The 13,718-nt window shown below is 43.8% G+C and overlaps 1 protein-coding gene across 1 annotated transcript; it reads right to left on the reverse strand.

Annotated features, from left to right (window-relative positions):
* Window positions 1-736: 736 nt before the first annotated feature.
* Window positions 737-9,607, reverse strand: LOC120047670 (Krueppel-like factor 10). Its single transcript, XM_038993222.1, has 4 exons — window positions 9,452-9,607; window positions 3,046-3,294; window positions 2,060-2,882; window positions 737-1,739 (listed from the first exon to the last, which is right to left on the reverse strand). Exons 1-4 carry the CDS (start codon window positions 9,491-9,493, stop codon window positions 1,435-1,437), a joined length of 1,419 nt encoding a protein of 472 aa, XP_038849150.1. The 5' UTR covers window positions 9,494-9,607; the 3' UTR covers window positions 737-1,434.
* Window positions 9,608-13,718: the final 4,111 nt, after the last annotated feature.

Below are 13,718 nucleotides of genomic sequence, written 5' to 3' on the forward strand. Positions count from 1 at the left end.
CGGGTCGAGAGTTTCAAGTTCCTTGGTGTCCACATCACCAACAAACTATCATGGTCCAAACACACCAAGTCATGAAGAGGGCATGACAACGCCCTTTCCCTCTCAGGAGACTGAAAAGATTTGGCATGGGTCCCCAGAACCTCAAAAAGTTCTACAGCTGCACCATCGAGAGCATCCTGACCGTTTGCTTCACTGTGTACAGCCCAGTACATCACTGCCATCCAGGACCTATATACTAGGCGTGTCAGTCATAGACTGTTGTCTCTGCTACCGCACGGCAAGATGTACCGGAGCGCCAAGTCTAGGTCCAGAAGGCTCTTTAACAGCTTCTACCCCCAAGCCATAAGACTGCTGAACAATTAATAAAATGGCCCCCCGGACTACTTACATTGACCCCCCCACACCTTTGTTTTTACACTGCTGCTACTTGCTGTTTATTATCTATGCAGTCACTTGACCTCTACCTACTTGTACAAATTACCTCGACTAACCTGTAACCCCCGCACATTGACTCAGTACCAGTACCCCCTGTATATAGCCTCATTATTATTATTTTATTGTGTTACTTTTTAATTTTTACTTAATTTAGTAAATATTTTCTTAACTATTTCTTGAACTGCATTGTTGGTTTAAGGGCTTGTAAGTAAGCATTTCAAAGTAAGGTCTACACCTGTTGTATTTGGCACATGTGACAAATAACATTTGATTTGAATTCAACACAAATACAACAAACTAGTAAAGTTTTACACATTTTATTTAACCTGTAACAAAACAATGAAAATGTATGTAATTTAGTCAAGTTAAATATACAAACTTTTCTCTAACATTCTTTCTTTGGCCAAACAATTCTCATGAATATTAAATATACAGTGTATTGAACACATTCACTAGGTAGAAAATCAATTAATGTACAAGATCTAATAGTTAAGCATAGTTTGCAATCCATAACGGTAATTGACTTATTTGGTAGGCTCAGAGATTCAGAAAGAGTCTATCTAAGCCTCTAGTTGTTCACAGATTTGACTTCTACATTTCTGTACCTTGCTCCACACTTTGGAGGTTGCCACAGAAAGAGCGGACAGTTGCCACCACTACAACCACATGCAAAGAGGTTGATCTTGTCTTGTCAGTAGTTTAAAGCACAGTTGTAAACGATAATATTAGTATAATCTTCAACAAGTAAGAGTTGATCAAACTTAATGTAAATTAGTAAAACCCTGCCATCATTCATCACACATTAAACTGCCACTAACAATTTAATCTCAAGTGGACCTGAATGAAATATGAAACTGTAAGTCAAGAAATTTTAAACATGTCAAACAACTTTCGTTTTTTAAGAATTCAACATGTAATTAATTGCATTGATGTGCATTGAAATCTTCAGTGAGCAGTATCACAGTGAATGAGTTCCTTCCCATCTAATGAAGAAACAGCTTATTCTACAGTGTCTTTAAGGCAAGAGTTTATTCCGGGCAGAGGACGAAGGAACGGTGCTGAAAACACCGCATGTGTAACATCAACGCTGTGACAGATTCCCATCTGCCAACAGGGCACCTTCTTGGAGGCCAGGTGTCGACGGGCGTGCTTGGCCAGGTGGTCGCTACGCATGAAGCGGCTGTGGCACATGGGGCAGGCGAAGCGCTTCTCTCCCGTGTGGGTTCTACGGTGGCGTGATAGCTCATCGGATCGGGCGAAGCGTCTCTCACAGCCTTCCCACCTGCATTTGAAAGGTTTCTCACCTGAGCAGAACACATAGAGGAAAGACTAGTGTTACAGCAGGACACACACACAGTCAGCCATAAAGGCTAAGCGGATGATTACCTGATCTTGTTGTTACGGCATGTAAGGAGGTCTTTGAACGTTGTGGCTTTAGTGCAATTACAGCACCAATAAGGTAGCAATAGGAAGCCAAAGAAAAGAACACTGACTTTAAAAAAAACCCTGAGATAAACTCTGTTGTTATTCCTACAATATGTAATACTTGTGTTACTTGTAAACAAAAAGGCCACTACCTGAATTTCTAACATTTAAAATAGACTCCCCACAAGCCCTGTCTTACCTGTGTGAGTCCTCATGTGAGCCTTGAGGTGGGAGCACTTAAAGTAGGTCTTGCCACAGTCCTCTTGGGGGCAGATATGGCTGCGGACTCTGGACACCTCAGCGGGCTGCAGGCTGCTCCGCTGGACCACTGAGGTGAAGCCTGGCGCTGGGGCGATGGCTGGCAGCTTGGTGCCACCAGATGTCAGCACTGACAGCTGGATCCCGACAACTGGCCGGGGAACCAAGAAGATGATAGGGCCCTTTGTCACCTGGTCGCCCATGAAGAAGACTGAAGGAGGACCAACTGCTGCTGACTGTTGTTGGTGACTGGTCTCTACCATTGGAATATGACTGTTCGCTGCAATGGGCACAGCAGGTAGTATCTGGCAATAAACCGGAACAGGAGAAACCCTACAGTTGACAGGGGACACCGATGTAGGTTGGTGGAATTTACCAACAGAGGCTGGCAGAGTCACAGTAACCGGAGCCTGGATGGCAGCCGGTTCAGCAGAGGAGTCAAGGGGTGTCATGTTCCCTTTGGAGCACCTGCCAGATAGCCTATCTGCCAGGGGGTTGTTGATGCTGTCTGGGCTTGGCTGGGGCTGGGGAGGCAGGGGTTGGTTCAGTCTCTGCTCCAGGGGGGCGGCTAGACAGATGTCTGCAGTGTGACGGATCACACTGGTGGCCTGTGATCGGGGCTGGCTGACCATCTGTGGCTGTGTCAAGCCCTGCTGTGCTGGCTGTGGGTTATGTCTCTGGCACCAGGAGGTCTGTACTGTCTCTGGAGCAGGTTGACTGTGAATGGCCTCAAAGTTTGGCGGGCTGTATGGCGGGGTCATACACTGAGACGGAGGGGAAAAAAACCCTGAAGTGGTTTCGAAACGATATAATCTCTACATTGTGTGAGGTTATATTTATTACATTTCACTTAGTATGGAGGATTATCACAGTGAATGTATGTGACAGAACTTGAGAGAACACACACAAGTAACACAGGAAATTTACCAGAGACTCACGAACCTCAGCCGGTTCAAATGAGAGACGAGAGTCATCCTCTGAGAAGTCAGAGGAAGGGGTCAGAGGTCGGAACTGTCTATGCTTGAAGCTCCTGGAAGTCCTGGCTTTCCAGTGGGTGTTCATAAACATAAGAGCCTCCACCGCCTCCATGTCTCCCACAGCCATAGGGTGACACTGGGACTCTTCATGGTTCTGACGGCCAGGATAGTACAGCTCATCAACTTCCATGGTGTCACTCTGTTAACAGATAAAGGAATATACACTGAGTGTACAAAACATTAAGAACACCTGATCTTTCCATGATATAGACTGACCAGGTGAATCCAAGTGAAAGCTATGATCTCTTATTAATGTCACCTGTTAAATCCACTTCAATCAGTGAAGATGAAGGGGAGGAGACAAATCAAATCAAAGTTTATTTGTCATGTGCGCCCAATACAACAGGTGTTCACCTTACAGTGAAATGCTTACTTACAGGCTCCAACCAATAGTGCGAAAAAAAGGTATGTGTGTGTGTGTGTGTGTGTATATAGGTAAGTAAAGAAATAAAACAACAGTAAAAATACATTTGAAAATAAGAGTAGCAAGGCTATATACAGACACCGGTTACTCAGGCTTATTGAGGTAGTATGTACATGTAGGTATGGTTAAAGTGACTATGCATATATGATGAACAGAGAGTAGCAGTAGCGTAAAAGGAGGGGTTGGCGGGAGGTGGGACACAATGCAGATAGCCCAGTTAGCCAATGTGCGGGAGCACTGGTTGGTCGGGCCAATTGAGGTAGTATGTACATGGATGTATGGTTAAAGTGACTATGCATATAAGATAAACAGAGAGTAGCAGCAGTGTAAAAGAGGGTTGGGGGGGGGCACACAATGTAAATAGTCCAGGTAACCATTGGTTACCTGTTCAGAAGTCTTATGGCTTAGGGGTAAAAACTGTTGAGAAGCCTTTTTGTCCTAGACTTGGCACTCCGGTACCGCTTGCCATGCGGTAGTAGAGAGAACAGTCTATGACTGGGGTGTTTTACAATTTTTAGGGCCTTCCTCTGACACCGCCTGGTGTAGAGGTCCTGGATGGCAGGCAGCTTTGCCCCAGTGATGTACTGGGCCGTACGCACTACCCTCTGAAGTGCCTTGCGGTCAGAGGCCAAGCAATTGACGTACCAGGCAGTGACGCAACCAGTCAGGATGCTCTCGATGTTGCAGCTGTAGAACCTTTTGAGGATCTCAGGACCCATGCCAAATCTTTTTAGTTTCCTGAGGGGGAATAGGCTTTGTCGTGCCCTCTTCACGACTGTCTTGGTGTGTTTGGACTATTCTAGTTTGTTGTTGATGTGGACACCAAGGAATTTGAAGCTCTCAACCTGCTCCACTACAGCCCCGTCGATGAGAATGGGGACGTGCTCGGTGCTCCTTTTCCTGTAGTCCACAATCATCTCCTTAGTCTTGGTTACGTTGAGGGATAGGTTGTTATTCTGGCACCACCCGGCCAGGTCTCTGACCTCCTCCCTATAGGCTGTCTCGTCGTTGTCGGTGATCAGGCCTACCACTGTTGTGTCGTCTGCACACTTAATGATGGTGTTGGACTCGTGCCTGGCTATGCAGTCGTGGGTGAACAGGGAGTACAGGAGGGGACTGAGCACGCACCCCTAGGGAGCTCCAGTGTTGAGGATCTGTGTGGCAGATGTGTTGCTACCTACCCTCACCACCTGGGGGCGACCCGTCAGGAAGTCCAGGATCCAGTTGCAGAGGGAGGTGTTTAGTCCCTGGGTCCTTAGCTTAGTGATGAGCTATGAGGGTACTATGGTGTTGAACGCTGAGCTGTAGTCAATGAATAGCATTCTCACATATAGGTGTTCCTTTTGTCCAGGTGGGAAAGGGCAGTGTGGAGTGCAACAGAGATTGCATCATCTGTGGTTCTGTTTGGGCGGTATGCAAATTGGAGTGGGTCTAGGGTTTCTGGGATAATGGTGTTGATGTGAGCCATTACCAGCCTTTCAAAGCACTTCATGGCTACGGACGCGAGTGCTACGGGTCTGTAGTCATTTAGACAGGTTGCCTTTGTGTTCTTGGGCACAGGGACTGTGGTGGTCTGCTTGAAGCATGTTGGTATTACAGACTCAATCAGGGACATGTTGAAAATGTCAGTGAAGACACCTGCCAGTTGGTCAGCGCATGCCCGGAGCACACGTCCTGGTAATCCGTCTGGCCCCGCAGCCTTGTGTATGTTGACCTGTTTAAACGTCTTACTCACGTCGGCTACGGAGAGCGTAATCACACAGTCGTCCGGAACAGCTGATGCTCTCATGCATGCTTCAGTGTTGCTTGCCTCGAAGCGAGCATAGAAGTGATTTAGCTCGTCTGGTAGGCTCGTGTCACTGGGCAGCTTGCGGCTGTGCTTCCCTTTGTAGTCTGTAATAGTTTGCAAGCCCTGCCACATCCGACGAGCGTCGGAGCCAGTGTAGTATGATTTAATCTTAGCCCTGTATTGACGCTTTGCCTGTTTGATGGTTCGTCGCAGGGCATAGCGGGATTTCTTGTAAGCTTCCGGGTTAGAGTCCCGCACCTTGAAAGCGGCAGCTCTACCCTTTAGCTCAGTACGAATGTTGCCTGTAATCCATGGCTTCTGGTTGGGGTATGTACGTACAGTCACCGTGGGGACGACGTCCTCAATGCACTTATTGATAAAGCCAGTGACTGATGTGGTGTATTACTCAATGTCATCAGAAGAATCCCGGAACATGTTCCAGTCTGTGATAGCAAAACAGTCCTGTAGTTCAGCATCTGCTTCATCTGACCATTTTTTTATAGACCGAGTCACTGGTGCTTCCTGCTTTCATTTTTGCTTGTAGGCAGGAATCAGGAGGATAGAGTTGTGGTCGGATTTACCAAATGGAGGGCGAGGGAGAGCTTTGTACGCGTCTCTATGTGTGGAGTACAGGTGGTCTAGAATTGTTTTCCCTCTGGTTGCACATTTAACATGTTGATAGAGATTTGGTAGAACTGATTTAAGTTTCCCTGCATTAAAGTCTCCGGCCACTAGGAGCGCCGCCTCTGGTTGAGTGGTTTCCTGTTTGCTTATTTCCTTATACAGCTGACTGAGTGTGGTCTTAGTGCCCGCATCTGATTGTGGTGGTAAATAAACAGCCACAAAGAGTATAGCTGAGAACTCTCTAGGCAAGTAGTGTGGCCTGCAATTTATCACAATATACTCTACTTCAGGTGAGCAAAACTAGACGGCCCCCCCTCGTCTTACCAGAGTGTGCTGTTCTATCTTGCCGGTGCAGCGTGTATCCCGCTAGCTGAATATCCATGTCGTGATTCAGCCACGATTTCGTGAAATATAGGATATTACAGTTTTTGATGTCCCGTTGGTAGGATTTTCGTGATCGTACCTCATCTAGTTAATTGTCCAATGATTGCACGTTGGCGAGTAATATTGACGGTAACGGCAGCTTTCCTACTCACCTTCTGCGGATCCGGACAAGGCATCCGGCTCTACTTCCTCTGCGTCGCTTCCTTATGCGAATAATTGGGATTAGAGGTCGACCGATTATGATTTTTCAACGCCGATACCGATTATTGGAGGACCAAAAAAGTCGATACCGATTAATCGGCCGATTTTTTACATTTCTTTGTAATAATGACAATTACAACAATACTGAATTGAAGACTCATGTTAAAAGGAACCACCAGCTTTCATATGTTCTCATGTTCTGAGCAAGGAACTGAAACGTTAGCTTTCTTACATAGCACATATTGCACTTTTACTTTCTTCTCCAACACTTTGTTTTTGCATTATTTAAACCAAATTGAACATGTTTCATTATTTACTTGAGGCTAAATTGATTTTATTTATGTATTATATTAAGTTAAAATAAGTGTTCATTCAGTATTGTTGTAATTGTCATTATTTGGTCCTCCAATAATCGGTATCAGCGTTGAAAAATCATAATCGGTCGACCTCTATATGCAACGCAAGACACGCTAGATAAACTAGTAATATCATCAACCATGTGTAATTATAACTAGTGATTATGATTGACTGATTTTTATAAGATAAGTTTAATGCTAGCTAGCAACTTATCTTGGCTTCTGACTGCATTCGCGTAACAGGCAGGCACCTCGTGGGGCGGACTAGTTAACCGTAAGGTTGCAAGATTGAATCCCTGAGCTGACAAGGTAAAAATTCGCCGTTCTGCCCCTGAACAAGGCAGTTAATCCACTGTTCCTAGGCCGTCATTGAAAATAAGAATGTGTTCTTAACTGACTTGCCTAGTTAAATAAAGGTGTAAAAAAAGTACAATAATAATATTCTGCAAAATCGGCGTCCAAAATTACCGATTTCTGATTGTTATGAAAACTTGAAATCGGCCCTAATTAATTGGCCATTCCGATTAATTGGTCGACCTCTAATTGGGATGTCTGCCCTGCGGGGTGTTTGGAGAATAATTGGGATGTCTGCCCTGTGGGGTTTTTGGAGAATAATTGGGATGTCTGCCCTGTGGGGTGTTTGGAGAATAACTGGGATGTCTGCCCTGTGGGGTGTTTGGAGAATAATTGGGATGTCTGCCCTGCGGGGTGTTTGGAGAATAATTGGGATGTCTGCCCTGCGGGGTGTTTGGAGAATAATTGGGATGTCTGCCCTGCGGGGTGTTTGGAGAATAATTGGGATGTCTGCCCTGCGGGGTGTTTGGAGAATAATTGGGATGTCTGCCCTGCGGGGTGTTTGGAGAATAATTGGGATGTCTGCCCTGCGGGGTGTTTGGAGAATAATTGGGATGTCTGCCCTGCGGGGTGTTTGGAGAATAATTGGGATGTCTGCCCTGCGGGGTGTTTGGAGAATAATTGGGATGTCTGCCCTGCGGGGTGTTTGGAGAATAATTGGGATGTCTGCCCTGCGGGGTGTTTGGAGAATAATTGGGATGTCTGCCCTGCGGGGTGTTTGGAGAATAATTGGGATGTCTGCCCTGCGGGGTGTTTGGAGAATAATTGGGATGTCTGCCCTGCGGGGTGTTTGGAGAATAATTGGGATGTCTGCCCTGCGGGGTGTTTGGAGAATAATTGGGATGTCTGCCCTGCGGGGTGTTTGGAGAATAATTGGGATGTCTGCCCTGCGGGGTGTTTGGAGAATAATTGGGATGTCTGCCCTGCGGGGTGTTTGGAGAATAACTGGGATGTCTGCCCTGCGGGGTGTTTGGAGAATAATTGGGATGTCTGCCCTGCGGGGTGTTTGGAGAATATCCTGTGAGTCCTGCTTGTTGTTGTTGAAAAGATCTTCATCTAATCCGAGGTGAGTGATCGCTGTCCTGATATCCAGAAGCTCTTTTCTGCCGTAAGATATGGTTGCAGAAACATTATGTACAAAATAATTTACAAATATCGCAAAAAACCCCACATAATAGCACAATTGGTTAGGAGACCGTAAAATGGCAGCCATCTCCTCCGGCGCCATTTTTAGACAGGTTAAAGAAGGATTTTTAAGCCTTGAGACAATTGAGACATGGATTGTTTATATGGATTGTTTATATGTAAAATTACAGGAAATTCACTTTAAAACTGCTAAATGTCTCTCCACCCCATGGCAAAATGAGTAGAATTGCATGAAATTTGTTAGAAAATGTCAACATTTTCTCTCTGCCCTATGAGAAATTTGCAGAAAACTTGCTTTAAAACTGCAACATTTACTCTGTTTTTATTTAACTAGGCAAGTCAGTTAAAAACAAATTCTTATTTTACAATGACCGCTGGGCCAATTGTGCGCCACCCTATGGGCCTCCTGATCACGGCTGGTTGTGATACAGCACAGGATCGAACCAGGGTGACGCCTCTAGCACTGAGATAGACCGCTGCGCCACGCAGGAGCCCCTTTGCGCAATGGCAAAATGTATAGAATTGCAATAAATTAACTTTAAAACTAAAATGTTTTATATCTGCTGTCAAGTAAACAAGTAAAATGTTTTGCTCGCATAGGACCCCGAAAAGGCTAGGGCCAGCCCTGGCTACTGGTATAATACATTTACTATAGTTAAGAGAGTTCAGTCATTTAACTGCACAAATGGAGTGATCGGCTAGTGTTTCCCAGCACTTTGGCCTTTAACCCAGTTACCAAGCAGATGCACCGGGCGTGCTGCTTATACTAACAGTCCCACGCCCCCTCTCACAGGCTACGCAGAGAGATGGGACTCAAATCTACTGTCCAACAAATTCAACTAAATCTCAACATCCACTTATTATTACTAAACAGATCTCAAAAAGTTCTGTTTACATTCTAAACGTATTTCAAAGAGAAAGATGCACTTTTTTTAAACAAAAATTCATCATCTAACATCACCCTAACGTTAGTGGTTTCCTAAATACTTCAGTGAGAATGACGATTGTAGCTACTTACATTGTTGTGGCGCTCGACAAAGGACGACATACATTTTCTCATATTCGAAGACAATGTATCGAATGTAACTTCACTGTGTTAATGAAGTAATGTGTGACAGTCGGACTTGTGGTAAATGTTATAATATATGTTTCCCTTTTCCTTTTTCTAGTTCCATTCAACCATAATTTCAAATACAGTGGATACAGAGGGGCCGGTCTCTACTTTCAGCCAATCAGACACAAAGGTGTGCTAGACAGGAACCAATAGGAGAAGAATCAACGCGTGATCAGGGGCTGATGTGGTCCGTGGAAACAGCGTGGTACACAACAGCATCAGCGTGTGAAAATAACGCTGCGAATCCTCCTATCCCGAGTTGAGTGAGCCACATAAAACCCCCAACATGACGAATTGTCGAATTTTGAAAGATCTCAGTTTTTCCAGTCTACTGAACTACATCTGATGATACTTTAGTTGTTATATTATATTACATCCGTTTACACACATGATTGTTATATATATATATATATATATATATATTTTTTTTTTACATTTTTTTTTTTAAAGTTTAGAAGACTTGACTTATAAAGACTAAATCCAATATTATATTGCAGACTGGTCTCATAGACTAGACATAATATAGTAAACGTAAATCCGGGATACCAAATTTGTATGATATATTACATTTGGTATGGTTACATAAAACAGAAGGAGGGTGGTTGGGTAGGTGTATAACATGAACATCTAGCAACTCAAAGGTTGTGTGTTCAAAACTCATCATGGATCTCTTCAGCATTTGAGCTAATTACCAACTTTGCAACTACTTACTACTTTTTAGCTACTTTGCAACTACTTAGCATGTTAGCTAACCATTCCCCTAACCACAACCCTTTTAGCTAACCCTTTCCCAAACCTTAACCCTTTTAGCTAACTCCTAACCTTAACCCCTAACCCCTAGAGCTAACGTTAGCCATCTAGCTAATGTTGGCCTTAGTACCCACCTAGCTAACGTTAGCCACAACAAATTGGAATTCGTAACATATCATACGTTTAGCAAATTCCTAACATTGTACATTTTGCAAATTCGGAACATGTTGTATGAATTGCAATTCATAACATATCATATGAAGTGTAATTCATAACATGTCGTTTGAAATGGATGATGGACATCCACAAATTAACACATACCATACGAAACGTAAGATATCATACTAAATGGATTGTCTCGGATTTACAAACAGATACAGAATAATACAAAATGCTCTGAGACCACATTGCATATACACTATCTGATTTTGATATCTGGTTTCCAACAACAGGAGAGTTGCTGGTTTGAATCCCAGCTGACAGGAACAATCTGGTGGGAGTTCAAGTGTTCCTGTCATTGTCCCCTTGAGCAAGGCACTTAACTCTACCTGCTACAGACAAAAGCTTTTTTACGTTATTCCCTTTAACCTCAAGGGATTTAAACCTGGATAGATAAAGGCTAAATTGTATTTATCTAGGCAAGTCAGTTAGGAAAACATTTTTATTTACAATGACGGCCTACCGGGGAAGGTTAACTGCCATGTTCAGGGGCAGAACGATAGATTTTTACCTTGTCAGCTCAGGGATTTGATTCAGCAACCTTTCGGTTACTGGCCCAATGCTCTAACCACTAGGCTACCTGCCACCCCAATGTGGCATCACCCTATTAAGTGTCTGCGGTTTTTGGACTGCTGCCCTCAGTAGGTCTGGTAGAGTGTTCTCTTGCCAACAGAGATGGGGGGGGGGGGGGTCTATCTGTTCCCTGTATGGATAAGGTAAGTGTCAGCTGTCTAGACGTTCCTCCATGGGTCAGAGACTGGGAACAATGGGAGGCTGCAGACAGAGACAATAGTGAAACATACACACAGACTGCCTCTCAAAAGGCCCCCTGTTCCCTTAACAATGCACAACTTTTGACCAGGGCCCATAGGCTAGTGCACTATATAGAAAATAGGGAGCTATTTGGTACACAACCACAGCCAGGCAGCACGGCATCTCCAGGCCTCTGGGTGGTGGTACTGTCTATCTGACACTGAATGATAATATTTAACATCTTACCTCCATTAAAATAACTGACTATAAATCAAATAAGAAAGTATTTTATTCAGTCCAGTCAGTTGTGACTCACTGGACTCTTTCCATCAAGAACAGTGTTCCTTAAAAGAGTTAACTCCATTACTAGTTCACTGTATCACAGTATCATGTAGTGTCAATGCACGGTCTCCAGACGGCCAGCGGTCTCTAGCTCTGGGTGCCAAGCTTATGTACTGTACATCTCGGCCAAATAGTGTGTCCTAGATTCAAGTTGTAATGCAAATAGATGGGGTCGTATCTGAAGTGTTGGGCTAACTTTGAGGCTTGAGGCAACTGTGCCAGTACAGTATCTTGTGATCAGAACCTTATAGGCTATCTGAGCTGCTGCTGTTCGTCTGAGATTATTGCTGGAATGGAGGCGTGTCAAGAGGGCCTGGGCACAGTCCCTGAATTTATCCCTTTTTCTCAGAAGAAGAGACCAGGAAAAGCCCATCAGCGTCCATCCCTCCCCCTTTCTCACGTATATGCCAGCAGTCACATTACCCTGAACTCTGAAGCTGGGTTGCTTGTGAGATCGTAGTGCATGGGGGTGGAGTAGTGAGAGGTGGTTGCATGCCTCTAGACCTAGACAGACCCATACTAGATTACTAACATTAACACTAGACGCAGACTTATTCCAGTTTATCCCACACTGACCGGTCCTAAACTAAATAATTTTTTAAAAAGTCCCAGCTAGCAGTACAGATCAGTTATTTTAAAGCCTCACTCCTTAGTGAGCTATCTTGTTACTGAGCTGGAAATAACTCATATTTATTGTGCTGGCCTGAGTGACAAGAGCTGGTGTCGTCACAGCTGATGTGGGCTTGTTTAGTGTTGGTGAAAAAGCAGTGTAGAGACGCTCAGCGTTTCGTCTTCAGATTCTGCATTGGATGACTGTAAAATGTAAATCTTAAATCCTGGAGAGATTGGCACTGTTTACTGATGCCTTCCCCCTGTGTGAATGGGTGAGACCTCGTTTCAAATAGTATTAGTTTTCTTTCAAATACTTTTGAGCATTTAAATTAGTCCACCTGGAATGCCAGATGGGTGACGTTTGTACTTTTGGGGCTATTCTATTGGTTCCATTGTGCAAGGCAAGCTCAATCAAGTGCAGCTAAAGTTTTTGTTGTCTATCATTGTAAACAAATATTATTTGAAACCAGGTGTGGTGTGGATTACTTTAAGTAAAGGACACCAGGGTTTTACTCCAAACACTCCCCCACACAATATGGCTCTAACTACAGTATTCCTCCGCTTCTTTACTGCCCCATCAAATTAAGCTTTTAAGTGCCTTGGTTGTAATCTGATCTAAATTGTATAACCAATGTGAATGTGAATATGTGAGGTGAAAGTTGAAGGATGTGCACTACATTACTGCATTGTATAATGCAGTGCACCCATTGCAGTGACACGCAAGTTTCCTGCTGTTTGTTTTATTATCAGTATGTCCATATTGATCCCCATTTTATTGATAACACATTGACCCGTAATCTAAAAATAACAGTGATATTTCTATGTTCTTGTTTGACTTGGCTCTGATAAAGGGTTACATTTAGGATTAGTGGCAACAGAGTGGTACTGGCATGGAGTTCAATCACCTCAGGATAGGAATATACAGAGGCACACAGTAGATCTCTGGAAGAGCAACATGTTTTGGAGACAGTTCCACCAGCTATACAATCTCAGTTAAACTCCTGGTAATTATCCTGCAGGTGATATTTTTAGGAAAATGTCTTGTCCAACAGTTAGCAAGCATAATCTGCAAAATATATACACTACCGTTCAAAAGTTTGGGTCACTTAGAAATGTCCTTGTTTTTGAAAGAAAAGCATGTTTTTTGTCCATTAAAATAACATAAAATTGATCCGAAATACAGTGTAGACATTGTTAATTTTGTAAATTACTATTGTAGCTGGAAATGGCAGATTTTTAATGGAATATCTACATAGGCGTACAGAGGCCCATTATCAGCAACCATCACTCCTGTGTTCCAATGGCACGTTGTGTTAGCTAATCCAAGTTTACCATTTTAAAAGGCTAATTGATCATTAGAAAACCCTTCAGCTGTGCTAACATAATTGCAAAAGGGTTTTCTAATGATCAATTAGCCTTTTAAAATGGTAAACTTGGATTAGTTAACACAACGTGCCATTGGAACACAGGAGTGATGATTGCTGATAATGGGCCT

This window comes from Salvelinus namaycush, chromosome 5 (assembly GCF_016432855.1).
Source record: "Salvelinus namaycush isolate Seneca chromosome 5, SaNama_1.0, whole genome shotgun sequence".
In the NCBI taxonomy this organism is placed as follows: domain Eukaryota; kingdom Metazoa; phylum Chordata; class Actinopteri; order Salmoniformes; family Salmonidae; genus Salvelinus; species Salvelinus namaycush.